The sequence below is a fragment of the Caretta caretta genome, chromosome 21 (genome assembly GCF_965140235.1).
Source record: "Caretta caretta isolate rCarCar2 chromosome 21, rCarCar1.hap1, whole genome shotgun sequence".
NCBI lineage: Eukaryota > Metazoa > Chordata > Testudines > Cheloniidae > Caretta > Caretta caretta.
This window is the reverse complement of record NC_134226.1, coordinates 9,178,540-9,206,151: the sequence shown is the minus strand read 5'-3', so window position 1 is coordinate 9,206,151 and position 27,612 is coordinate 9,178,540. Positions and strand designations below refer to the sequence as shown.

Below are 27,612 nucleotides of genomic sequence, written 5' to 3'. Positions count from 1 at the left end.
CAGTCCTACTTATTCACTAGTTGGTCAAACAAGCTCAAAAAATTCCAGTAGATTAGAGAAGCATGATTTTCCTTAACTGGAACTGTCCCCAAGTCTTGTGATATTTGGTGGTTTCCTTAAAGGTCACACCACTGAGATCAAGGGACTCTCAGATTTCATTAAAAATATATATTTATAGCGCTCATGTTTACAGAGAAACCCTAAAAGCACAACCCCTAAAGGCTCACACATCCGAAAGCACAAAGAAAGTCCCCCAAATACTTGTTATTTTTTAAAAAGTTTAAGATTTTAAGCCAATCTCAGGATTTTGGGGGGGTCTGATGTGATTTTCAAATGATTGAGATTGGCAATGCTGCTACTGCCTGCAGTTTGACCTATTCTGGTACATTTCACCAGCTGATAAGTTCAAACAGGAGCCTTCTATTAAGGGATAGCTCGAAGCTAAATAGATTGTAGCTAGTCAGCACTTTGGGACTTCTAGTCTCTTCCTCCATCTCCACCCATTGTCCTTTTTATGCTTTACTCAAGGGTGCCCCTTTGTGCTTGGCACAGCCCCTAAAATCCCACCAGCCAAAGAGCTCCCCACAAATAACTTGAAACACACCTCTCTTGCAATGCCCTTTCACTTCCTTTTGTTGGAACCAGTGGGCTCTGTATTGTATTATCCAGGTTAGATTTAAGCTCTTTTGGGCAGGAACTGTCATGCATATTCCACAAAGCACCTTCTATAAACAATGAGAGATTTTCAAGGGCACACATGGCAGGCAGGTGCTTCAATTCCATTTTTCCTTTGAAAGTCTCCCCCTACACAGCGAATAACCAGGTAGAGGCCATTGCTGGAGGCAGCATACAGGATACATAGAGCAATGGGCTGTTCTCACATGGAAAAGCTTATGTTCCATTGCTCGGGAAAGGCACAGGGCTGGAACAGCAGGTGGTCAGAATTGAAGCGCATTGGGGTAACGGTTTGTGGGGAGCCCAGGACTGGTAAAACAGAGCGTAGTGCAGGTCAGGACTAGGGGGCATTGGCACAGCTGGTCACGAGATGAGGAATAGAATAGCAAGTAGTGCTGCAGGCCAGGATTGCCGGATACCGGCAGAGCTAGAGGTGGCATCCAGGACTGACACAGCAGAGGCTACAGGAGGTTGGGATAGAGGCGTGTTGGCAGACCCGTGGGGGGAGGCCAAGACTGGCATAGCAGGTCAGGATTCGGAGCACCGGCAGAGTTGCATGAAGGAAAGCGCCTACTTACGCTAGGATTGATTCTGGCCAGCACGCCGGGTCTCCAACTTAAACGAGCAACTAAAATTCATCTTTAAACTGGACAATACTCTATTTAACACCAAACAAGCCACACCCTCCACCAGATAGTCATCAGATTCCATTTATTCTGTATACATTCTTAGTGCACATTAGAATAAGACAGGAGCGCTCCTCAGCTCACACAGCACTAAGGCTCTTTGCCTTGAAGGTTACACCTGGATGAAATATAAACAGGGACTGAATGGATATCCATAGTAATAACCCATAGAAATAATTACACAGAAAGACCGATCTCTATGGACAGAACAGCTTTGAATCCCTGGTGACCAGAGCCCCGAAGTGCCTTTGCTTTTCCGCCACGTCAGAAATATTTAGTATCAAAGACACCAGTACAAGTAACAATAAGGAGAATCACACAGGATAAGAGCCTGAGGTTAACATAGATGTGCCTGGGCCTTTTGACTTTAGTCACACACACAAAGGAAGGAAACAAATAGGATCCCCTCTTTAGAGCCGGCATGTTCCCCACACCCACTGCCTGGCTTTCATTTCCCAACCTCCAGCCTACCCTATCCCTTAACTTCTTCCCATTTGGTCCTGTTTGGTAGCAGGAGTCCACTCCCCTTCAGCTACCTACAAAAAACACTGAGCTTCAGATGAGCCAAGCATGGTGGGAAGACAAATTCTGCAGACAGACAGGCTGCAAGGGTGCCATAACAGGTGAACTGAGATTACTACTAAGCAATTGATGAATGATACTGCATGGTAAGGGTGAAGTCAGATGGGGTTGGATAGCATCATGCCTACGGAAAATGGGAAGTGGCTGCAGAGATGACTAAGAGACCTTATGTTAATAATACCTAGCTCTTGTATATCACTTTTAATCCACAGATCTTGAAGTGCTTTACAAAGGAGATCACTATCATTATGCTCATTTCACAGATGGGGAAACTGAGGCATGGAGAGGGGACGTGATTTGCCCGCTGTCATCCAGCAGCAAAGCTGAGAATAGAACCCAAGCCTCTTAAGGCCTAGCCAGTGGGCCACACTACACAGAGGGATAAACAAACAACTGACTGCTCGAGACACACATACCCTCACCTGTCCTAGTGTGAGGCACAGGAGTCTCTGGTGTGAGAGGTATAGAAACACTCCCCTCCTAGTGTGGGAGAGAGAAGATTCTGAGGGTTAGAGGTATTTAGACGGCCACTTCCCACTGGAGGTAAAGACAGCAACAGCTGGGAATTTTTTCCAGTGGACACAGTGGCTTACATAATAATACTTCGTATTTGTGTAATATTTTTTGTGTTCAAACCACTTTGTAAACATCAATTAATCCTCACAATACCCTTGTAAGGCAGGTAACTATTACTAGCATTCAGACCAAAGACGTTACAGTTCCTCTCCATTCCTAGAGAGAAAAGTAGGCATCTAGACTGTATAAAACAAGCTAGAAATAGACACGGTCCTTAAGATGAGACCTATTCCCTGGCAATCACATAAATAGATGGCGAGGGAGAGGGAGTCCAACTGCCTAACTTCAAAACCGAAAGAAAAAACACTTCAAAGGTTAAGCTACTCAAAAACCTAAAGAAAATCTCCTCGTGCTGAAAGCCTCCTGAGGACACATGGTCTTTTCCATGTTATCAGCCCCACACAGAACAGATCAGTGCAGGGACGATCCCCGAGGAAGCCCTCCATCCACAGGACAAGCCTTAAGAGATGATGTGCTCCTCATCATGGAGCCAATTCAGTTCGGGGGCTAATTCCTTTTTGTGTTAGCACATGCGAGGTCTCCGGGGCAGGTACTCACCCATTTACGATGCTGAGCTCCTTGTGTCCAGCGGTGTGCAATGAGCCAGATATATAATGCTTTGGAGAGCACCTTTGACTCTGAGACCAAGAAGGTTTATGAAGGCCACTACAAAAGATGAAACATTCTGGTTTTTGCCTACGTTGTATTAGCTGAGGTGGTCACAGCATGTTTGGAGTGGGGACATTGGGATGTGGATGATGGTTCCTAATTTAACCCACATCCAAGATACAGGTGCACAGGCATTTGTATAGTCCAATAATCTGTTCCTTGCAAGGCTCATGGCAAGATGTTCAAGGAAAAGAAAGGCAACCACTAAAAGAACACGATATGGAGGCAAATATAGTCTTACGGAATGAGATGTCCTGTTTTCTTGTCATGAACTAGAAGGTTTCTAACAATGATAACTGGGGCCAAATTCATCTCATGTGTGACCCCACTGAAGTCAGTGGAGTTACAGCAGGACTGAATTTGCTCCACAGATTACCTCCTCAGGGCAGGGATCTGTGTCTTATTTTAGATCTGTAACCGTGCCGGGAATACCTATGGTGCTCCATAAATATAAATAATTCCAGACCAAAAGAGAATCATAGGATAAGAGATTCCAACAGAACTACCACTGGGTTACAGGCTACCTACCATCCATTATCCAAAGCAACTTCTAATCAAACAGATCAAGAAACTTGATGGTTAGAAAAAGTCAAATAAAAAAGGTCCAAGCCTGTTCAACCTGCCAATGAAAACTCCCATCTTCTACCTGAGAATGTCCCACATCGGACCACTAGAGGAAGCTATGAGGCTGGATAACACCACACCACACTTATTAACATGGAAACCTTATCAGCAGGGGCTTCCCTTCTGTTTCTGGTCCCAGAAGCTCTCATGCAGCAGAGCTCACACTGTGCTCCATGAAGTGTTCTCCTGGCTGTCGAAAACGAGGCAACTGGATGGAGACTGGGAAAGGACCTTGTCCATGGAAGGAGATCTCACCCTTATGAAGCTGCCAGAGAATGAAAGAGCAGTGGAGCTATTGGTCTAATACATTCCTGGCTAACTCAAGTCAGGTGACCACGGCTGTGTCTCCCCAAGCCCATGAGATGACTAACTGCCTTAAGAAGCCTTTATCCATTCACAGTGTGGCCAACTGGTTCTCCCACTTTGCCTGCACAGATTCTCTCTCCATCCCCGGAAGTCTTCCCACCCAGCTCAAAAGCTGAACTTGACCTTCTGTGCTATGGAGACACGGTTCCAATGAGCATTAAATTGTAAATTCAATTCTACTCAGCCATCCCCTAGAGCCAATCTGCCCCAGCACTTCTCTCTTGAACCTCTTCATGAGATCGGCAGCTTCTCATGAACAAAGCCTGCTGAGTCAAACATTGCACTCCTCTTACACAGGGATGCCATAAGGAACAGAGAATTCGAGAGACAGTAAATCAAGACACAACCAGACTGCAATTTGTAAAATCAAACTCCAAATCAAACCACAAATGTACTAAATCAGAACCACCCAGGATGGAATCAGAGGCTTCTTCTCTAACCTCAGTGATGAGAGAACTTCTAGCTACTTCATCTCCCCCACTTTGCAGGTGCATCATCCATTATCAACCACTATAAACTGGATTATAGCTTTGATAAGGCAACCAACTCAAAGTGTCAGAATCTTTATGTACTTATATGGCCCTCATCGCCACAGTACCCCAATCACAGGTGCCTTACAACACCCCTGTGAGATAGGGAAGTATTATCCCCCTTCACAGATGGGAAACTGAGGCACAGGGTAGCGTGACTTGCCCAGGGTCATCCAGGAAGTCGGTGACACTAGACTATCTGAATGGCATTCCAGACCGGGGCATATTAGGGGCTTCAGCCTGTGTGGGTGCACTGGGGGGAAGCCCCACAGAGCCGTGTTGTTAACAAACAGTGCCTTGAAGAGACCAGTCTGATTGATTCCAGCCTCTTGGCTCATTTAGAGTTTTGGAAATACTCGTTCAGGTATACTGTTCCCCACAACTCCCCCACTCTAGAGAGAGAACACTATGACAGCAAACTCTACAACATGGCCCCAGGCCTCACCTATTACATTACACCTGATTTGACTTTTCCCAAGACAGGTAAACTGTACAGATCTGTACTCAGATACAGTTTTACCTGTACAGATGAGTGGCTTTGGATACACTTAAAGGAACCCAATGTTTCTGTCAAAAGGCAATGAAAGACCCCTCCCCTTTCCATGGGAAAGGACAGGGTCTGAGATATCTTATTCCAATGCCAGGAACCATACTGATCTTGGGTGTAACCCTACCAAAGCTAAAGAGGCTGCAACCCAGAAGAATTTGGTCCAATGGTCAAGGAGTCCTTTTCTGCTATTGCAGTAGTGTCAAGAGTCCTTTGTGATCTTGAGGTAGTTCTAGCCAATAGCAAATAGCAGGCCCACATGGGGCAGAATGAGGAAATTTACCTTTTTGTCTGGGACTAGATTAGCTTTGCTGTTAAACCTCCTAGGCCCTGATCCTGCAAAGCAATGAGACTCAATGGGACAGGAGGATGCTCAGTGATTCATAGGCTTAGGCCCCACATCACCTGAGGTCACTTCCCATGATTTACTGAAAGAAAGAAAATGGCACAAGCCTTATAAGTGCCTTAGCACCAGATCCCATCTGCCAAATGAGTGAGTGCATGACAAATAGCTTACAGGATCTTCTTTCTTATCTCAATCCTTCTCACCCTTCCCTCTTAGCCTTTCATCTCCATCAGGAGATGATCTTGAAGTCCTAGGATTGTCACCACCAGCCACTCCCAATTTTAATATATTACATGTTCTTAAAGAGAGACACACTTTCTAAATCTTATCAGAGTCACCAACAAATACAGGAAACTTCACAACAGAGTGGAGCTACCGCAATACAACAGGGATGATGGCTCCTGTCACATACTGGTTTTTCCTCTCTCCCCCTTACTCTCAAAGGTGCTGAGACTGTCCAGCGTATGACTTACACCATGCTAGTAAGAGCTCCTCTTCAACGTGGGTGTTGCTAGGCCTGTTTCCTAGGCCAATGTGGACAGCGACTTTTCCATTTCACCTGCACTACAAATACAGCTGTAAACAGGGCATCAAACACAGGCTAAAGCCTCAGACATTTCCCATCTGCATTACAAGACCAACTCTCCTCTAACTGCGTGGGCGACAGGCATTTTGTAACCAGATCCCCTAATACTGTCATGGTGTAGATGGACGCAATGTCCGAGAACTATGTTATAAAATCATGCTACATACAACAACGGAGAGCTAGCCAGCTGGGGTATCCTGTGGGTGCATCTGAGCATGGTCTAACTAACCTAGTTCTCAGAAAACTATTGCTGATCAGAGGAATTGTGATAGGGCCCTGCTAAAGATGCTTGTTAGCACAACTGTAATGTGGACAAGGCCTGAAAGTCTGCAGTTCGCGCAGGCTAAGCAAAATCCAGGACAGAGGGAAGTGAGAGAACATGCTGTTTCTTTTATCCTGATGTTAAGAGCACTCATCTAGCAGCAGGCAACCACTTTCTACTTCGTGATCATTTGTGATTAACATTATTTGTACACAGCCCCGCTAATCACTTTTTAAAATCCACGTTAGATGTGGTGAAATAAAAACGTTTTATCCTCTCCATTAACTGAATAAACCTGTTAGATCAATACATTTGCTACAGACCAATGAGGAAGTGATCAAGGTATTAGAGGACTTGATTTACTGCTGTGGATGTGTGCCAGGCTCCCTACACACCTAATCATAACAACACTAAGCTAGATAGTTCATCATGCCAAATGCTAGCAACGAATTCTGAGAATAGACTCTGATCCGGGCTGCAAGTGAATGGAATGGAAGATCTCAGCAGACTTCAGTGAGTGCTGGATTGGTCCAGTGAAGCACTGTAACAGGTAACATTTGCCCATAAAAGGGCAATTCAAAGCCCACCAAAGACAGTGGGAGTCTTTCCATTGACTTTGGTGGACTTTGGACCAGGGCCTACATGAAGACAGATAAAACTTGGCATGGTCAAAGTGGGATGAAATTCATGCTCCAAGATTTGACCGTGAAGGGGTCCATGAGTGCATCTGCAGCATCCGCTGCCATGTAATTCTAACACATTCGTATTGTGACATTTAAAGACATTCTGTCAAGATCAAGCACACATTTAACAAAACCTATATCCTGACTTGTTTTACAAATAATTTTTTTTTGCCTGGATGTTTTGCACATCTCTCAGCTGGGTGAGCAAAACTAGACAAGTCAATTTAAATTCAGCAGTTAGTCAGTTTCAGCTAAAGATTCTCAGGCATTCTCCAGCGCTGTAATGTCTGAGATGCAAAAGCTGCAGGGGAGAGTGATATTTAAAGCTTTAAAAAAAGCCTCTTTATTGAGATTTTTCATGAAAATATTTTTATACAGTTACTTAAAAAAAAAATTCTTCCTCATCCTTAATGAAACCTAAGTTCGGGCATAAACTACTTGACAGTTTCCCTATAAATAAAGTCAGTTCATATATTAAAAATAATTAGCTTCTGTTATAGAACAAAAAAAAGAGATGGAGGGAAGCATGGAAGACAAGAGGTCAAAGGCTTGCCAAAACTCACTCACTTCTGAAAGTGGTGGTGGTGTGTTTGCTATTTGTAATGCAGACACCAAGCCAATGAGAAGAATCATAGCACTACAAATGATAGGGAGTTCCTGACCTGAGAGTAAAGAGATTATATGGATATCCATCAGTTTTACTTATTTGTAGGGCTGTGGCTACATTCCTTGCCATTGCCCCTAGAAGGATCACTTTTCAAGGCAACACCTCAGCACCAAAAAGAAGCTGGGTCTGTTAGCGCTGGAAAGAATCTCAGTAATCAACAGATTATGTTTGTGACCTCCAGGGCTGAGATATAAGCAGATGATCCCGCTTTTCCCTTTCACCGACTCTAGTCTGTTAACATACCAATGGCAAAGACATCATAGGAAGGTTTGGATGGCTCTGTTTGTCAACCCCGAGAGAGCTTTCAGAAAATTGGATGGCATGATTCAGATCCTGTGGAAGAGGGTGAGGAAGTTTCAAAGCGATAAGGCAGAAGTTAATATAATTCCAAGAGCTCTTTTATGTCTCTCAGAAATGAGAGGGAATAGCAAAGTGGAACCAATGAATGCCTCATGCTGCAGAGATTGGTGTGGCCTGTAGCAAGTGAAACCATATACAGAATGTTATCACTGGACCATCCCACAGTGGAAGAGAAGTAGAATGTCATGCGCAAGTTTGTTTGGTTTTTTTTACAGAAGGGCCTGATGGTTCACATCAAATTCAGCCCTGGGGTTACTGGTTACAACCACTCAAAGCCAATGGAGTTATAGTAAAGCTCAGTTTAGTACTCTGAGCCTACAATACAAGGAAACGAGCCATGCATTTAGCCAAAACACTAGTCAATTATTTCACATGGACTCAGCGAGGTGGTGTGGGAGTAGGCAACGCTCCTTAGATAGGACTCCAAGCTTGGCTGCCTCGCAGTTATGCTCACACTTCCATGTGTTCTGCACTCACTCCCACCAGTGCATTCCAGGTAACTGAGCTTTGAGTCACAGCTACTCTTTCCCCATTTGTGTTCCACAAAGCATCTGGATGTAATACATCACCATTTCACCATATCTCCCCTGCCCCCGCCCCAAAAAAGGAGTTGAACACCAAGCAGATGCATTGCATGATGCCACTGGCTTAGCACTTTTAACTTTGATGCAAAAGAACATTCACAAAATAAAATAAATAGATAAAAAATAAAACAAATAAATAAACGGGCTGCTGGAAAACATTTCTGAATATCTACAAAAAAAGACAGACAGAGACGTACACACCAAGGGCTCCCTGATCCCAAACCTCAAACTCCACTTGCATTCCCCGTCTTTCCCCCTGCTCCTATGGCTTTTTTTAAAACGCTCTCAATACGCTCTCCACCCCTCTGCGGTCTTCTCTGCACCGGCTGCTGACATGGAGGCCATGAAAGCAGGGGGATTGACCCTGGTCCATGAATGACCTGTTCACGTTTATACTCCGCTTGGTGCCATTTCGAATGCTGGCCCCCCACAAAATAACTTAAATAAATAAATAAATAAATAAACAAACATTTTCTGCTGCTCTGCAAGGCTTTAAAAACAAACGACACAGGAGGAACGGAGAGACGAGGAGAGGCAGGCAGACATTTGTAAAGTCTGCGTGATGGAGCTATCCCAGGATGCTGTATTGAGCAATCAGGTTAACGGGGCATCAGGGCAACAGAGAACAAAAGTCACACTACACGATACGCTGAAAGGCAGGTACGAAAGCCACAATGCAGCGCTTGCCCTCAGTGTTTCCCTTACACAGGCAAGTCGGTGCTGTTATGCCGAGTTTTCCTTGAAGTCCCATCGTCTCTGGGCAGCGCTCTCTGCAAGTTGGACATGGCTGCTGTCTTTTTAAGGTCAATGACCGCGTAGGAGTCCATCCTGCCGGCTGGGTGGGTGGCAGAAAGCAGGGCGCCGGGCACCTGGTGGCTCTGGCGCCCCTTGGGGGGGTCAGCCTCCAGCTCTACCTGGATGTAGTTGAGCTGCCGCTGTTGCTCCGGGCAGGGCTGGCGGAAGTCGAAGCTGAAGACACTGGGCGTGCCGTTGTGGTGGTGCTGCAAGAAGTCATCCCGACGCAGGCCGCTGCGCAGTGCAGCGTTTTCCGAGTTCATGTAGTTTTGCAGGGGGTCGTCTTCGTCCGGCTCGGGGTAGCCATTCGGAGAAGGAGTCAGCACGTCCCCAGAGTCCTCGTCCTGCCGCAGCGGCTGGCACTCCCACACAGGAGGCAAGGAAGGCAGGTTCTCGTAGTGCAGCAGGGGCGTCCTGCGGTGAGAGCAGCTGTTTAAGCCCAGGTCCTCCCGGGTGAGTTTCAAGCGCCCGCCACGCCGGAGAGACGTGCCCCCAGCAGGCAGCAGGCCATTCACGTTCTCGTACACACACCTGGGCACGAGGCACTCATCCTTGCACTCGTTGTTGTTGTTAGGGGCGCAGATGTGTCCACCGCACTCCCGATGGTAACGGCAGGAGCTGTCACGTTTCACCATGTGCCTGTGAACTGGGGCAGGGCCCAGCACAAACTTCACCTCCCCTGGCTGCAGGAAGACCTGGGGGTTTCGGTCCTCCAGAGAGCAGCTGTGTTTCCCGTGCAGGAAAGGAGGGTGGACTTCAGGCAGCGAATGCATGCAGTGCCGGCCTCTTATCTCCTCCTCACCATTGGTTGTGTTCACATAGGTGTGGGACTGCAGGGAGAGAAGATGCATTTTAGAGGCAGAGGGTGATGCTGGGGAGGGTGACAAAGACAGGAAGAGATAAGAGCCAAAAATACAGGGGGTGGAGGTGGGATTGAGTGTAAATACAGCTGAGAATGTGAGTGAGGAGAGTGAGGGGTCTGGCAGCTGATAAACCGGCAGGGCGGGGGAGGGAGGAGGAGGAGTCTTGAAAAAACTTGGAGGGGCAGTGTGCCGAGAAAGTGGGGAGTGAAACTTGACTGAAAGGGATGCAGCTTAAAGTGGAGAGTGAAACTTGACTGAAAGGGATGCAGCTTTGATAAAATTATGTTTACACATCAACTGTTGCAAACCAAACACCCAGCATCTGGAGACAGGAATGAGTTTTGTTTTCTCTCATGGATGTGAATTTAGTTTCTAAGGGGCAGGATGAGCAGCAACTTATCAGATTTCAATTGTATTCCCCCTCACACTGCTCATCTAGAAACTGCCCTGAAGAACTGCAGTTATAAGGGGGAAATAATATGGCTCTAAAGCTTCCCCGTTAGTCTGGCCTGATTCGGTTCTGCTCCTCGCTCCCATAAGTCCCCAGCTTCTCCCTTACGATCAGAGCCACTATTCATCAGGGAGTGATGTGTGGCTCTCCAGGGTCAGAGGCCAGATCTATGCTAGAAGTGCTTTGCTGGTACAGTTATACTGGTATATTACACCACCAAAGTGCTCCTCGTGTAGATGCAGCTTATACCAGCAAAACTGTGCTTTTGCCAGTAAAGCTTATTCTAGCCCCCCCCGCCAAAATGAGTTATACCAGCAAAACTGTGCTTTTGCCCATACAACTACATCTGGAACAGGGGCTTCTGCCAATGCAGCTTTGTCCGCCACGGATCACGCGTCACCACACCCCGACTGACATAGCCGTGGTGGCAAAAGTTTGTAGCACAGACTTGCCCTCACATAGGCTCCTTTCAACCTGAGCAACTTGTGCACATGAGATGGTTTAAAACAAAATATCGAGGCCACATTTTTAAACAGGTCCCAAGTTGAGTTCAAACTCTGATGTGGAGCATGTGAATTTCCATCTACCCAAGGTGAGATGTCTTCCTGAGCGGTCTATATAAAGTATCCTAGGACACAGCAATGACATGAGGAAGGAGCCCACACCTGCCTAGGTTTGTGTGACCCTGAAGCAGCAGCTATCAGACAATGATGGAGACAAGACACTGGGTCTAATGGACTGAGCTGGTAGGATAAATCCATGAGCCTAACCACAGAGAGCGAAGATCCGCTGCCCCGGCAGTACAGTGGTAGCACAACACCATGCAAGAACCTGAGTTTCGGTATCCAGCCTAGAGTTGAGCTTGGGGCTGGTAGAGACGTGGAAGCAGCACATACAGTCTCAGGAGGGAACTGCATGCTGCTGTCAAACAAGGGGCAGATCATTACTGATCGACCGGGGAAGCTACACCCAGCTCTCAATGCGAGCAGCTGTTTTAGCCAGTAGTCACGCGGGTGCAAATTTGCAACAGTGAAACTAAGTAAAACAGCCAAGAAGGAGCAACTGACAAGGTAAGAGGGTCCCTGGGCTTCCTTAGCATCGAGCAGAAGTGTGAGCCTGGCACCCCACAAGAATCCTAGAAGAGAAGGGGCAGACATGCTACGAGTTCCTTGCAGCAATGGAGATCGGGAGACCTGGTCTTACCTGCTCATCCGGCCCAATGAGGCCATGTGTGGAGTCCTCCCCAATAGAGGAGTGTCTCAAGCTGTTCATGGAAGGGTGTCGGGCTGTGGAGTAGGATGGGGCTTCCCCAGGGAAGCTGTGGAATCCGTTGGGGAACCCTGGAACAGTGTATCCCAGAGCTGGAGGGAGAATTCAGAGAGACATGCTTTAGAGGCAGAGTATCACACTGGCCCTGCGTACAGATGCAGCTGCATCTGCACCATGGGACAGCTTCTCAAAGGGCCTTATTAAACAGGCGTGCTTGAAAGGCAGAGCCTGCTTGGCTGGGGAAGGCTCCTACCATGTGTACACCTGTTGTAAATATACAGGCTAGGCCCCCTGGGTTAAATTTACCAGCACTTAAGTCACGCCTATGAAAGCGGGAAACAAACACACATTCTTCTAGTTGAGGTTCCCCTCAGGAGCCCTCTGTTCCCTAAAGAGGCCACTTGGCAGGGCTCCTCCTGGAATCTGACTGGAGTCGGAGAACAAGGTTGATATTTGCAGTTTTTGTTCCCATTTCCTTGGGAACAAGGTATCACATCTGCAAACGAGTGGGGCTTTAAGCATGCTGCACAGAACATACGTGGACTCGAGGACCCAGCTCAGAGGCCAGACAGATCACACCAGCTGCTTAGGGGAATGTAGCCTGGGCTTGGAGACCAGCACCCAACACAGAGAGAAACTTGGAGAAACTTCCTCTACCCCTCCATTCCCCTGGACCTACCACTCTGGAAGCCTTACTGTTGGGTGTCTGGGGTGTCCGGGATAGCTCCAGCTCAGTGGAGTGACCGCCCCTAGTCATGATGACTGGCTCCTCCACCACATTGATACTATTACACTGCATCAGGTCCTGCAGCAGGTTAAAGATCTCCTCCGCCCTTGAACACTTGAAGGCAAATATCCCTGTGCATATACAAAGACGGGGGGTGGGGAGAGAGAAATACAATCCTAGTTTAATCAGAATGTAGTCTCATCCTTGGAAAGCAACAAAACCTAAAATCTGATTGAAAAAGGTTTTTGTTTAACACAACACAATTATCCTGGGGAACTCACGGTCACAGGATAAGGACACAAGCTTGGCAGGATTCAAAAAGAGATTAGACATTATATAGGTAATGAGAATATTCACCCTTCCATTAGATAGTACACAAATATGTAAGAGGTATAAACCCTCATGCGTCAGGGTACAAACCAAATACTAAATGTCCGGGGTTAGGAAGAAATTTCCTCTATACACCGGTTGTTACACAATTGCTCGTCATGAAGCTTCTTCAATTTTCCTCTAAAGCTCATGGTGGGAGCCAATATTTCAAACAGGATACTAAATTAAACTGACAACTCCTCTGACCTTGTTGGGCAAGTCCTGTATTTCTCTACACACAAATTTATGATTTACAGGGAAATATTTTGTAAGATATTGTCAATATTAAAACACCTCCTGAGGTGATATTTCTGTATAGTGTATCCTGTTTTTACATCACTAGAAACATAACACCACAGTTGCTACTGATCAATTAATTGGTGCATCTAATGCCACCTTCACATTAGTTAACTCATCTGGAGATAAGAATGGTATACTGGGTCACAGATGAGGCTCTTCACCTGTAATTTCCACTCTTTTCATTTTACCTGGGGCCTGATCCAACTCCCACTGTCAATGAAGTCTAATGGGAACTGGATTGGGCACCTGGAATGTATGTGGAAGAGACGGGCAACTGCACCCCACTTTTAAAATGTATCAGATGACACGGTGGCTCCCCAGATAAATAGTTTGACCAATAGCCAGCATGCGCAGAACTAACCAATCACATGCTGGTGCGCACACACATGAATGCACAAAAGCCATAGCAACAAGGACAACAGCATGGCAACAACTGCTGCTACTCTGAAGAAAAATTTGAAAAAATATTCTTGCCAGAAAATATATGCAGCCGTCTTATTCACTGGGTCTAGGGAGGAATGATCCAAACAAAATCAATTAAGTGCAAAAGTCTCCTATGAGCAGGAAAAGAACCAGAGGAAATGTACGCAGATCAAAACAGTATGGCTTCCATACAATTTATCTTTGCATATAGAGGACATGGATGACTTAGCCTGTGCCCTCTGAAAGCTCTCTTTGTAGGTGAAGAGTGAATGTCTCTACCCTAGCTGTGCTATCTAGAGCTCCGTAGAAAACCCGAGTAAATGTAACAGCATTCCAACGACTGATTGGAATCCTGCAAAAGGGAAAGTAGACACACACAAAAAGACACAGGTCCCACACTGCTGACAACCAATAAGCATGCAATTCCACTAAAGGCAAATCCTGTTTATATAAATATTATAAAAGAGTAGCACACAGCATTGTAAATGCACACAGTACTTTATAAACAGATGCAGAACAGTGACGTGGACTTTATTCAGATATCGGAGGACTTTTCAACACACATGATGCTAATTGGGGGACATAACCGGATTTTTTTTTCCTTTTGCTGTGTGCCAAGAATATGCTCATCTCTTTACAAGTAATATACAGATAGTCCTTATGCCACGAAACTCACAGTTTAACAGGCAGCATGGTATAGTGGGAATCAGGACATAGGCTCTATTCCCAGCTCTGCCACTGACTAATGGTGTGTTCTTGGGTGAGTCACGTCATATCTATGCCTCAGTTTCCCCACATGTAAAAACTGGGGCACTTTTGGAGCTACCCTTCCCCCCCCCCCCCCCGCAGGATCAATGGATAAAAAGCAGTAAAAGTAGCAGTACTGCTAAACAAGGCAGACAGAGAAGACAGAATACACTGGAAAGACCAGAACAGAGGGGGACAGGAGTTTTTTAAAAACTAACATTGACTCACTTTTTTGGGTCATTGTGCAACAAGCAAGCCTTTTAGAAGGGACCTAAATGAAGACAGAGCAGAGGCTTGGCAGACCGTAGTACAGAGGACATAGATGATGACATGCATGCAAAAGCAAATATCTGAAGTTGAAATATGCTAGGAAACCGGAGCCAACAGCCTCACCCTTGCAAAAAGCACCTTGTGGGACCTTGGTTTCACATCCCATAGAAAGGTGGCATTTCTAGCACCTCGTAGAATCATAGAATATCAGGGTTGGAAGGGACCTCAGGAGATCATCTAGTCCAACCCCCTGCTCAAAGCAGGTCCAATCCCCAACTAAATCATCCCAGCCAGGGCTTTGTCAAGCCTGACCTCCTCAGTGCCAACGCAGAAGAGTAAGCCTACAGAATCACTAACTTCTTCCTGGGTTTTCTTTAATGGTCTCTGATCCAATTGAAACCCCACTCCAAAACTGCTTACCTTAAGGTACGAGACCCAATTCTAGATGTGTTTCTCAATAGCCTAGTTACTTTAAGTCTATAAATATAAACAAGTGAGCCACAATAGGCCACAAGAGTGATAGCACATGATGTCTCTGCCCTCATACACAAGCTTCCAACATTAATGTCTTAATTGGGAGTATTAAATGCACATGCAAACACACTACAGTACCCTAGGGGCGTCCTATCGCTTGTGCGCGTGAAGCAGGGTATAAAGCCGGTTTCCGAGACGTGATAAGCAGGGGAGAAATCAGCACCAAGCAGTTACAGCACTCTGCAACTGAAAGCTTTAGACAGGTTTGTTCCCCCAAAAGACATGACACCTTGTCCGGTCTGGCAGCGGCGTCCGCTCTCGAAGGAGAAGAGGTTGGAGTCATAGCCATAGCGGCGCAGGCAAAGGTACGGCCACCGGACAGCATCGCGCTTGTGTGTGTGCAAGATGAGCTCCATCTGCGTTAGCTCCATAATCCCAGATCCCAGAGCGTTACCCTCATCATCCACGTTTGTTACCTGCAGGGGCACCAAAGCTCACATCAGGAGGCTCACACAAGGAGATGTGACAGATGTAAGTTTGCCTGGAAGCTACCGGAGCCCCAGCACTCTCTCCCTCGACTCATTAACATGCCTTGCTCTCGGATGACAGGGGGAGGTCATTTGGGTGTGAATTCATTGCTGGTGAAAGATTCCACCTCGACAGCCCTGAAGACTGCAGCCCTATGCCAGCTCAGCTAATGTGCCTCAACACAGGCATTAGGGTGGTGGTGGGGGGGAGGACACCCTTGAGAGGGAAGAGGAGAGTTCAGTCTCTCTCCAGTTCTTGGCCTCTCTGCTAAGACTGTCAAATGGTTCAACCACTGCCAGTTGTGCTGTGCTTTTATAACCTGGAGACCTGTTTACAGCCAATTAGGCTGAAATGCACTCACTCATTTCACACAAGCCACCACATAGCTACCATAGGCTGGTAACTTTTGATGCCCACTCACTTGGGCCCAATTTGAAAGGTTGCACAACACATGAGCCATCCAATTTTCCCTTCCCATTGCATCTGTTTCTTCTCTGGCACGGGGAGATTGAATCTCGATGCCAATGCAAATCCTTCTACACGACAGAGAACGGAACCAGCAAGCAGGGGATTCCCTGCTTAAAAATCAGCAACACTGATATATAGAAGAATTCCCCCATAAGAGAAGGGGCTTTAATGTGTAGGTTCCATGACATTTGGATTGTACTTCGCAGGCCTTGATTCCCAGTGGCTGCTGTCAGTTGCAGAGCTCTCCCTCTAGGATAAAGGGTATTACCTTAAATTTGGAGGGGTGGTTGTTCGGGACACTGTCTCTGCACAGGTAGCTATAGCAGCTCCCCATGACGTTAGCATACCAGGTGAGCCCTAGAGGGATGGTGGGGGAGGAAAAAAAACAGAGGATAAGGGCACAATTTCATTTGTGTTTTTGATCCATAATTATCGTTTCATCCCAACCAATGACCCAAGCTTTTGAAGTGGTGGAGCAAAGGCTGGGATGGCTCAGCGGAGCCCTGTAAGTGTCCTGGAAGTTAAATGCCTTCAATGAAGGGGGGAATGGGTATGCATGCCAGGGTGCAATGCCACAGGCAGGCCACACAGTGCACATACGCATCACCCGGTGATTTTTCTAAGGGTACGTCTTCACTACCCGCCGGATCGATCTATCGGGGATTGATTTATCGCGTCTCATCTAGACGCGATAAATCAATCCCCGAATCGACACCTGTACTCCACCTCGGCAGGAGGAGTAAGCGGAGTCGACGACCAGGTAAGTCGAACTAAGATACTTCGACTTCAGCTACGCAACTAGCTGGACCTAATAGAAAAATATTTGGCCTAATAGAAAAATATTTTCATAGTTATGCACCGATGGAGCAACTAACAGCGAATGTGACACAATGGGGCTACAGCAGCTGTTCATAAAACAAAGTTACTCTGGAGTTTTGGCACCAACTACCCTTCTTATGACTAACCACAACAAGGAAGAATTCCTTAGGCACTAGCCAGCTCCTCACTAGGAGTGTTTCACCAGTATAGCTCTCCCCGGAGGGTATAGCAGCAAAGCACTCCTTGTGTGGAAACAGCTTGTACAAGCGAAAGCACAATCTTGCCACGATAACTGTGTCTAGGCTAGAGATCACAATCCTGACCAACAAAGCCATGCCAGCAAGAGTTTGTAGTGTAGACCAGTGGTTCTCAACCATTTTGGGCTCAGGACCAATTTGTAAATGTTTATGGCTCGTTGTGACTCAGTAAATAGCCTGGGGCGGAGGCCCTGAGGGGTTTCGGTCAGGTCCTGCCCAGCACTCACCCCACAGCGACGGCTCCTGCAGCTGCTGTGCTGTGGGGCTAGCTGGGCTTGGTTCTCAGCTCCGGACATTGCAATCTCCGGGGTTGCAGCACCACTCGGGTTTGGCCCCGCCCCCCTGACTTGACCAAATTTTTGTGAGCTGAGTTGTGACCTGACTCATGGGGTTGCAGTGCCACTCACTCAAATTTGTCCTATCCGGACTCCCGTCGTCATAACGGCTGGGCCAGACCTGAGCGGCTGTAGTGTCTGGAGCAGGGAGGCAAGCCCAGCCAGACCTGTGGGACAGGAGCCAAAGGAGCTGCCACGCAACCCTTTGAAACATTCTGGCGACTCAATTTTGGGTCTCGGCCCCCAGGTTGAGAAACACTGGTGTAGACCTAGCCCTAGTGCAGTGCCTTTGAGATAATCCGTGAGGACAGAAGAAAGTTTGTAACTCTTTAGTCCCGCTTGATTCTTACCCAGTTGAGGCCATTAGGTGGTTTTTGAGGGCGGGGAGGGATTCCCACTTTACTCCCACAGTCCTCTGCTGAGTGTCATGGTAACCCGGATGTCAAGAAGTCACCTAGAGTTCTGTGGAAACTGTGCCATGTTTCACCTGACAAGAATACAATCAAAGAGATTGGCAGAGAAAAGAAAGACAGAGAGCTAGATTTTTATCATCTCTCTATTAATCTTTCTAAAAAGTTAAGAAAAATATAAATTAAAGCAACAATTTATAAGTGTAAGTTTATGTAACACACTGCATGGACAAATCCAGTGGAGACCCAGGACCAAATCCAGCGGGGACCTGACAAATTACACACTTCGGGGGTAAATTAGAACATAGGTGTAAACAGACCAATCCAGATCTCACTGGGTGAGCAAAATGAGATGTACATCAGCAGGAAATGCAACTAGCAGTTGCTTACTTCCTCCTATTGGCTGCTTTTTTCCCCACATCCCTCTCTTGGTTTGTAAATTACACTCCCTTTGCCTGTTCAGCACAAGGTACCCTACTTTGCCACTTACATTAATTTTCCACCCAACAAATGTCACTACTGAACTTGGCACAGACATTCACGGGAGTTGCACTTACAGCAGAACGAACAAGGCCTGCAAAGCATTTTCAAAGACACACCAAATGTGTGTGCAGCTATTAAGGAATTAGCTCAGCACCATTCATAAATGACGTGGGCTGGAAACGCAGACAGGCAAATAAAATTTCAAAGAACACAAGCAACTTTCTTTTCACTGGGCAATATTGATCTCCAGAAATAAGACAAATTTTATGTTTTAATTATGGGATCCTGATCCATTACTGGGCCTCTGAGCACTACTTCAATATAAATAAATTATAATCCTAGTAATTAGCATCCAAGATACTAACAATCACATGTATCTGCTGCTTTTAGGAATCTGTATGCATCTAAATTAGACAGAAGGTTCTTAACAAGGTTCAGAGAGCAAGAAGCTATAGAAGCCAGTGGACAAACAACACAATAGCTATTCTATTTTGGATCATAAAAGGAACAAATTCCAGACATACACAAAACTAAACAACTATTCAGTACTTGTCAGAGAATGCAAGTGTCTAGTCCACAGGAAAGGCACATACTAGTAATAGGAAAAACGGGCATTACACACTTTAGTTTACTGAACGCAACATCAAACCAGGGGCATCAGAATCAGACCCAGTCACTACCAAAGGACGCCTTGTGTTAATTATCGAGTAGTCCAAGAAGTGAGAGTGTAAATCTGTATGGACAACTAGCCTGAGATTACAAGAGTTAAATGAAATGAAGATGCTATTGAAAATTTCAAGCTCTGGCACATAATCAGTTTCATCATCAGTCACTCCAGCTTAGCAAGAGTTCAGAGACAAAGATGATTCTCTTGGGCAAAAGCAGTATCCTCAAGCCCACATGTATAGGTTGCGGCCGTGACCATGTACAGCTAGCACATTTTGACTATTACAGTAACAAATAATATCCCATTTGCCTCCACTGTACATAACGGTCAGACTTGATTCTGCTCTTTTTTTCTCCTTCCTTATCCATACCTGGGTATCTCTCCATCACACCTCTGAAACACTGCCTCTGCCTGCCACTGCCCCAATCCTTCCTCTGATGAATCCTCATCCAGATCTTAAGCCTGATCTACACTTAAAACTTAAGTTGACATAGCTACAGCGCTGACATCCCTGAGCTCTGCAGTTCTACTGACCTAAACCCCCAGTGTAGATGCGGAAGAATTCTTCTGTCGACCTAGCTACTATTGCTCAAGGAGGTGGAGTTACCACAGGGATGGAAAAAACCCTTCTGTCACCACAGCGTCCATCTACGCTCCAGGAGTGCAGCAGTAGAGCTGCAGCACCAGCGATGCCAATGTAGAGTAGACAAGCCTTAAGTCTCTTCTCAACTTCACTCTTGCAATGACCTTCTCAATGGCTTTTCTTTGTCCCAGCTCCCCCAACTCCAGAAAATGCAATATTCTGCAGCCTGCCTTCTTACAATCAATACAATCACATCATCCTCAACCCTGAGTAACTCAATAGGTTCATGACACAGTTCAAAATTGGCCTCCTTGTTTGTAAAACCCTCCACGAACTTGCTCCAGCAGACCTCACAGACTTTGACCACTAATCTAGCATCAGCCTCCTCTCTGCCTTTCAACTAATCTGGTCACTGCTGGCACAAGTAGCCTTCTCTTCTACAACTCCTGCCATTATCAACATCCTCTCCCACCCCCCACCCACGCACACCTTATCAATTCTCCATCCTATTTTAAATCTCAGTAGAAAACTTCAACTTTTTCCTTTGCCTCTTTGTTTCTCTCTCCCTCTATTAGTATTTCTGTCACTCAGTTCTTTGGCTCTGTAAAACGTTTGGGATAGAGAGTTATGGCTTCCACTGAAAGGCTGTAAGGCTCAGAACTGAGAAAATGAGATGATAAAACTACCCATGTAACGATCTTTGCAGATTTCCTAGACAATGCCTTGCTGCTGACTATTCTAGCTGTATCCATTTGATGCAGATACCTAGATTCTTAAGACTATATCTTCAACGAGTAATCCTTTGAAAACATGCCATTTTCTGACTATGCTACACATCCAGAGCATATCCTAGCTGACCGAAACAACTTATCTGCAACTGAAAAAACCCACAAGCCAGTATATCCAAGTGGGACATTTTTAGGAAATGTTTCATATTGACTACAACATATTTTAAACATCACTTTCTACAAGACAGTGGAAAGAACTCAAGAACCCTCCTTACCTCCTTATTTACTGTCTGCCTACATACTGTACACACACAAGTGCTTCAAAGCTCTTTCTGAGCGTCCATCATCCAGCTCCCTTTGCCCACACCAGCTGCTCCAGCCATCTGCTAAAATCCCCCATAGCCTATACACAAGCGAAGCAAAATGCTGCTATCCTTTGTTAAAGACCCAGATGTCAGTTGTGTCTTTGGCATATAAATATCTACAATACCATTTCTCATGGTTTCTTGCTCACCATGCTTAATTGGCTGTGCTTTCCGGGGGAAATGAAACCAGCTAGCACTCCTAGCCCTATGCGCACCTGTGACTGCCTGGGTCAGTGACAAGAGTCCCTACACTGTAGCTGGAAATGTGCCTCCCAGCCAAGCTCTGCTTGAGTTACCATGCTAAAGGTAGCAGGATGGACAGCTAGCCACCCCAGCTCATACCCACAGGGTCGGGAGGATTTGGACGCAGGTAGCTACCCAGAATTGCTGCCTGTGCAAAAAATTCGCACTGCTATTTTTAGCACACTAGCTCAACCAGGAGGCGCTCTCCCAGCTACATACCCTAAGGAGAGAACTGCCTATAGCCAAGGGATGGGAGTATTCTCAAAAAGATACAAGGTTCCAAGGTTGTCAAAACGCCCAAGGCAGGATTTATATCATTTTCCATCTTATTGTGAGAGAGAGATTCTGAAATCACAGCTGGCAAATTTTCTTGTGATACTCCTGTCACCTTATCAATAAAGGTGGAGATTTTCAAAAGCACAAAATGGGGACTGGGCACCTAACTCCCATCAACTTTCCATGGAAGTTGGATGCTTAACTCCTGCTTGTACCTTAGAAAATATCCTCTAAGCATTTTTTAAAAACTAAGGAAAGGAAAGGAAAGTCATCCACATACAAAACTCCATCCTCTCTGTAATACTCCCCAGCTCATATCTCGGTTCTTCTTATTGAGTGTCCCAGTGCATAGCTCAACTCTTCGATTCCCTCTGGTGTGAATTTGGTGGTCAGCTCAAAACTGTGACAGCACCAAACACCCTCCAGCACTATAATTCACAATAGTGCCATCACCTCCTCTTCTTGTAATCTCTTCCTGTGTTTTTAATATTTATGTTTTTGAGAAACGTGGGTTGAAAACAATCATGTGAAATGATGACATAGCTCCTTTTCCTGGGAGGGTGGCAGATGAGAAATAATTTAATCTTCATTTTAGAATCACACTTTTTCAAGTTTTACACAACAATGACAATTTTAGGCAGAGGCCAATAATTTCTCCAAGGAGCTTACAAATAAAAATGCACTTCTAACTCAAATGAGTTGACATGTACTGTGTATTGCACCTGCAATGCTAATCTATTGCACGGCTTTGTTCTGTTTCCAAAATTATTATAGACCCTATGTTTATGTGCAACACACAGGTGGAGAGCTCCGGTCACTCCTCATTAGGAGCAGTGGATGCATAAGGCTAAATTGAAAGCTTTTGGTTTGCAAGCCGATTGACAGCCAGCATTGAACATGTGAGCGAATACCCTTCCAATAGGCACAACACTACCAGCAGAGACCATGTTAAGACCGATACCAGCCCTGGAGCAAAAATGTTAATAAGACACAGGCTTTCAGGAGTCTTTAACCCCTATTTATTGTGTCTTCAAATCCCAATCTGGAGATTGCCCACTCTGTGGGTATGTCTATATTGCAACCAGGAGGCGCGATTGCAGCGTGCATAGGCATAGCCGAGCTAGCTTTGAAAATAGCCATGTAGCTGCAGGGGCATAGGCTAGCCGCCAGGCAGGATCATATGCAGGCAGCTAGCCCATGCTGCCTCAGCTACACCACTATTTTGAGTAAGCTGGCTTGAGCAAAGCTAGCTCGAGCATCCCAACACGTGTTGCAAACTTGCCTGCCTACTGCAGCGTGGATGAAGCCTGCGTGAAATGCAATGCCTAGTCCAGCCATTTGTATCTGGAAACAAGGCGTATATCACTCCCAAGCTCAAAAATTTTCACTGCCTTCCTATCCATTAGAATTCAGATCCAAACCTCCCGGTGAGTCTTCATGCTCCTCCATGGACTCCCCCAAACTTGAATTCATCTCTAATTGACAGTTTTCTTCCGCTCTCTAAATATCTCACATTTGTGTCCAACATTCCCTGTCTCTCCAGTGCCGGGGGTGTCGGGGCAGGAGGTGCTGAGGGGTCAGAGGGAGAGGATAACAGGGTGTCGGGGCAGGAGGTGCTGGGGGGGTCAGGAGAAGGGATAACGGGGCTCAGTGCTGGGGGTGTCAGTGCAGAGGGTGCTGGGGGTAAGGGGAAGGGATAACGGGGGTCAGCGCTGGGGGGTTCGGGGCAGGAGGTGCTGGGGGTCAGGGGAAGGGATAACGGTGGGTCAGCGCTGGGCGGGTTGGGGCAGGGGGTGCTGGGGAGGGGATAATGGGGGTCAGTGCTGGGGGGGTTGGGGCAGGGGGTGCTGGGGGGCCGGGGGAAGAGATAACGGGGGTCAGTGCTGGGGGGTCAGTGCTGGGGAGGGGATAATGGGGGGTCAGCGCTGGGGGTGGGGAAGTGGGTGCTAGGGGGAGGGGATAACGGGGGATCGGCGCCGTGGGGGTCAGGGCAGGAGATGCTAGGGGGAGGGGATAACGGGGGGTCAGCGCTGGGGGTGGGGAAGTGGGTGCTGGGGAGGGGATAACGGGGGTCGGCGCTGGGGGGTCGGTGCTGGGCAGGGTGGGGGCAGGAGGTGCTAGGGGGAGGAGATAACGGGGGTCAGTGCTGGGAGGGCAGGGGGGGCAGGGGGTGCTGGGGGGTGCAGGGGAGGGGATGACGGGGAGGGGATGACGGGGGTCGGCGCTGGGGGGGGGGTGCCGGGGAGGGGATGACGGGGGTCAGCGCTGGGGGGGTCAGGAGAAGGGATAACGTGGGGTCGGCGCTGGGGGGGGGGGTGCCGGGGAGGGGATGACGGGGAGGGGATGACGGGGGTCGGCGCTGGGGGGGGTGCCGGGGAGGGGATGACGGGGGTCGGCGCTGGGGGGGGGTGCCGGGGAGGGGATGACGGGGGTCGGCGCTGGGGGGGGGTGCCGGGGAGGGGATGACGGGGAGGGGATGACGGGGGTCGGTGCTGGGGGGGGGGTGCCGGGGAGGGGATGACGGGGAGGGGATGACGGGGGTCGGCGCTGGGGGGGGGTGCCGGGGAGGGGATGACGGGGAGGGGATGACGGGGGTCGGCGCTGGGGGGGGGTGCCGGGGAGGGGATGACGGGGAGGGGATGACGGGGGTCGGCGCTGGGGGGGGGGTGCCGGGGAGGGGATGACGGGGAGGGGATGACGGGGGTCGGCGCTGGGGGGGGGTGCCGGGGAGGGGATGACGGGGGTCGGCGCTGGGGGGGGGTGTGCCGGGGAGGGGATGACGGGGGTCGGCGCTGGGGGGGGGGGGTGCCGGGGAGGGGATGACGGGGGTCGGCGCTGGGGGGGGGGGGTGCCGGGGAGGGGATGACGGGGGTCGGCGCTGGGGGGGGGTGCCGGGGAGGGGATGACGGGGGTCGGCGCTGGGGGGGGGGTGCCGGGGAGGGGATGACGGGGGTCGGCGCTGGGGGGGGGGGGGGTGCCGGGGAGGGGATGACGGGGGTCGGCGCTGGGGGGGGGTGCCGGGGAGGGGATGACGGGGGTCGGCGCTGGGGGGGGGTGCCGGGGGTCGGCGCTGGGGGGGTCAGGAGAAGGGATAACGTGGGGTCGGCGCTGGGGGGGTCAGGAGAAGGGATAACGTGGGGTCGGCGCTGGGGGGGTGGGGGCAGGAGGTGCTAGGGGGAGGAGATAACGGGGTCAGTGCTGAGGGGGCCGGGGCAGCGGGTGGGGCAGGAGGTGCTGGGGGGCCGGGGCGGTCCCATAGGGGTGGCGGGTCCCAGGCGATCCCGGGGGGAAGGTGCCGGTTAGCGGGGCGGGGCGGGGCGAGCGGGGGGGGGCGGGAGGGGTCCCCGAGGGGCGGGGGGGCCCTGAGAAGCGGGCCGGGGGTCTCTGTACCTGCGGCGCTGCCCGGCCTCTGCCGTGCGGGCGCTGAGGCCGGGCCCGTCCCGCCGGCCGGCGCCGTGGGGCCCCCGTTCGGGCTCCGGGACCCGCCAGCGCCGCCTCCCTCCCCCCACCCCAGCTCGGGCCGGGGCCGGGGCCGGGCCCGGACTCGGAGCCGCCGGGAGCAGCGAGTCCGGCAGCCGTAGCCTAGAGCGTCTCTCGCTGGGAGGACCCGGGCGGGGAGGCGGTGCGGCCGCTAGGTGGCGCTGGGGACACGCGGCTCCGGTCCTCCGGCGGGGGGCGGGGCTCCGAAGGGGGCGGGACCTTGGAGCGAGCAGGGGGCGGAGCTTAGCTGCGGGGCGGGGACATAGGGCTCTCGGTGTGGGAGGGGGAGCTCTGGGACTGGGGCCGAGTGAGGGGATTTGGGGCTCCGGGGGGGCAAGGGAGGGGTTCTGGGGGGCAGAGAGGGAGGGAGGGAAGCTGGGGCTCTGGGGGGCAGAGGGAGGGAGGGGGAGCTGGCAGTCAGGGGGGCAAGGGAGCGGCTCTGGGGGGCAGGGGAAGGGGAGCTGGGGTTCTGGGGGGCCAGGGAGGGGCTGTGGGGCAAGGGAGGTGGAGTTGGCCCTGGGGGCAGAGAGAGGGAGGGGGAGCTAGGAATCTGGGGGGCATGGAAGGAGGGGAGCTGGGGAAGGAGGGGAGCTGAATTAAAAAATGTTGCACCTAAAGAGAGAAAGCAGCTGGAGGAAGGGGCTATGCAATGTACAAACCCCATCCCACCCACCCCACACTGCACCCAGCTCATGCCACAACAATGTACATACAGCTCACACGCAGGCTCCCCCAACACAGACAAAACCCTGTGTGCACTCCCACGCCGTATACACAAAACAAGCTGTACTCCACGCACACTAACCCCACACCACCCACGCCCGTTTCAGACGGATCATCCCTTTCTTCTAGCAAACTATTACTATTACCAGTTAAAAACCTCCCTTTGTCCCCATGAATTTAGATGCAGTTAAAAGGTGTGTCCCTGTTTTTCCTCTCCATATATCTTGTTTATAGCTTTCAAATACCTACACACTCCAGTAGCCTCCAGTAATGTCGCAATATTAACATAAAAGAATAATTCATATTAATAATAGGTCATCCCCACACACCATGGTAAATGCCTAAACAGATGAGTTAATATTAATGATATTTTTACAATATTCTTCACTTCCTGTAGTGTAGATTGCTGTCTGCTATTAAACAGCTATCAGAAGCGGCTATATGTCCATGGGTGTCTAGTGATCCCTGGATTGTGTATTGGGGGCTCCTGTGTGATGAAAGATGCTGTAGAAATGCAAGGTGATGTCATGTATTAAATCCTGATTGGTAGGACTGTTCCCTGTAGTGGCAAAGTGCCTACACCTGGTCCATTACCCATGTATCTTGCACCACACCCTTCAGAGGCTATGGGATGGCCCAGTATTCAAACATGTGCTTTTTCCATTTTTTTGGTGGAAAGATTGCACGTGGCCAGAGAGACGCACACAACAGATTTCCCAGGGCACTATGTCTCCTCCCCAGCCATTTATCTGCCAAGTACAATATTCCCTGATTGAACTAAAGTAGCAGATGTAAACACGTCAGCCAACCGTTGCCCTGTACCTACCTGCTCACAATTTCCCTATAACCTCTCAGAGTAGAATTACCATTGCATGCAGTCTGAATGCATGGGATACAAATAACAATCATAATTAATAATGCTAGTGACAATTAATTAAAGGTGGGGTTAACATGTTTTCCCTGACTGATGGACAGGGATAGTTTATGATTGTTCTAGCCAACCTACTCTATAACTTCAGAGTTAAATTCTCTTCTGAAGTCAACAGGTGTAACGGAGAAGCTTTTAATCCTGACCTCTGAGAGATCATGTGCATTTATGTTTTAAACAGGTTTTGAACATGGCTCAGACAAAATATCCTTGTCCACACCAGTCAGGGGAAGTAATGTGAGACTTCTGCTGGCAACGGCATGCTTCTGATCCCGCAGTGAAATTCACCCCTGCAGAGGGGGCCGTCTGAAGGCATATGCACTACATGTGTCTTCAGAATAGGGCATAATAAATCTGCAAATATGGTTCAAGCCATACTACAGGGATGGTAGGGGGCTGCCTTGTGAGAGGGAAAATAGGGAGGTCTGTACCTCTGACAAATTACTTAACTATTTCTGTTTTCTCTATGAGGCTGTAACAAAGCTATAGACAGAAACTGCCTTTCATGTTTTGTACAGCGTTTACCACAACAGGGGGCCCGACTGCACTTGGAGCCTTCAGGCTCTACTGGGGTACAAATAATAACAAACAGCACAGCGCAATGAAAGGGGTTGACTAAACGATTATATTTTCAGGGCTGTAACACAGGTCCCTTAAAGTGCTTAGAACACAGACTGGTTCTGTCTAGCGAGGCAGAATCTTCCATGCTATGGTTGTGTTGTAATGTTGCCAAGAAGGCCAATGGCATTTTGGGATGTATACGTAGGGGCATTGCAAGCAGATCGAGGGATGTAATCGTTCCCCTCTATTCAACATTGGTGAGGCCTCATCTGGAGTACTGTGTCCAGTTTTGGGCCCCACACTACAAGAAGGATATGGAAAAATTGG

The 27,612-nt window shown here is 48.6% G+C and overlaps 1 protein-coding gene across 2 annotated transcripts; it reads right to left on the bottom strand.

Annotated features, from left to right (window-relative positions):
- Nucleotides 1-1,369: 1,369 nt before the first annotated feature.
- Nucleotides 1,370-25,148, bottom strand: FRS3 (fibroblast growth factor receptor substrate 3). 2 transcript variants are annotated; one of them, XM_048826398.2, is made up of 7 exons: nt 24,984-25,148; nt 18,189-18,325; nt 16,696-16,784; nt 15,721-15,907; nt 12,818-12,979; nt 12,056-12,213; nt 1,370-10,368 (listed from the first exon to the last, which is right to left on the bottom strand). In XM_048826398.2, exons 3-7 carry the CDS (start codon nt 16,759-16,761, stop codon nt 9,445-9,447), a joined length of 1,497 nt encoding a protein of 498 aa, XP_048682355.2. In that variant the 5' UTR covers nt 16,762-16,784; nt 18,189-18,325; nt 24,984-25,148; the 3' UTR covers nt 1,370-9,444. The 2 variants fall into 2 exon arrangements, with proteins under 2 accessions (XP_048682355.2, XP_048682356.2); XM_048826399.2 differs by lacking the exons at nt 15,721-15,907; nt 16,696-16,784; nt 18,189-18,325; nt 24,984-25,148 and adding an exon at nt 14,916-15,355.
- Nucleotides 25,149-27,612: the final 2,464 nt, after the last annotated feature.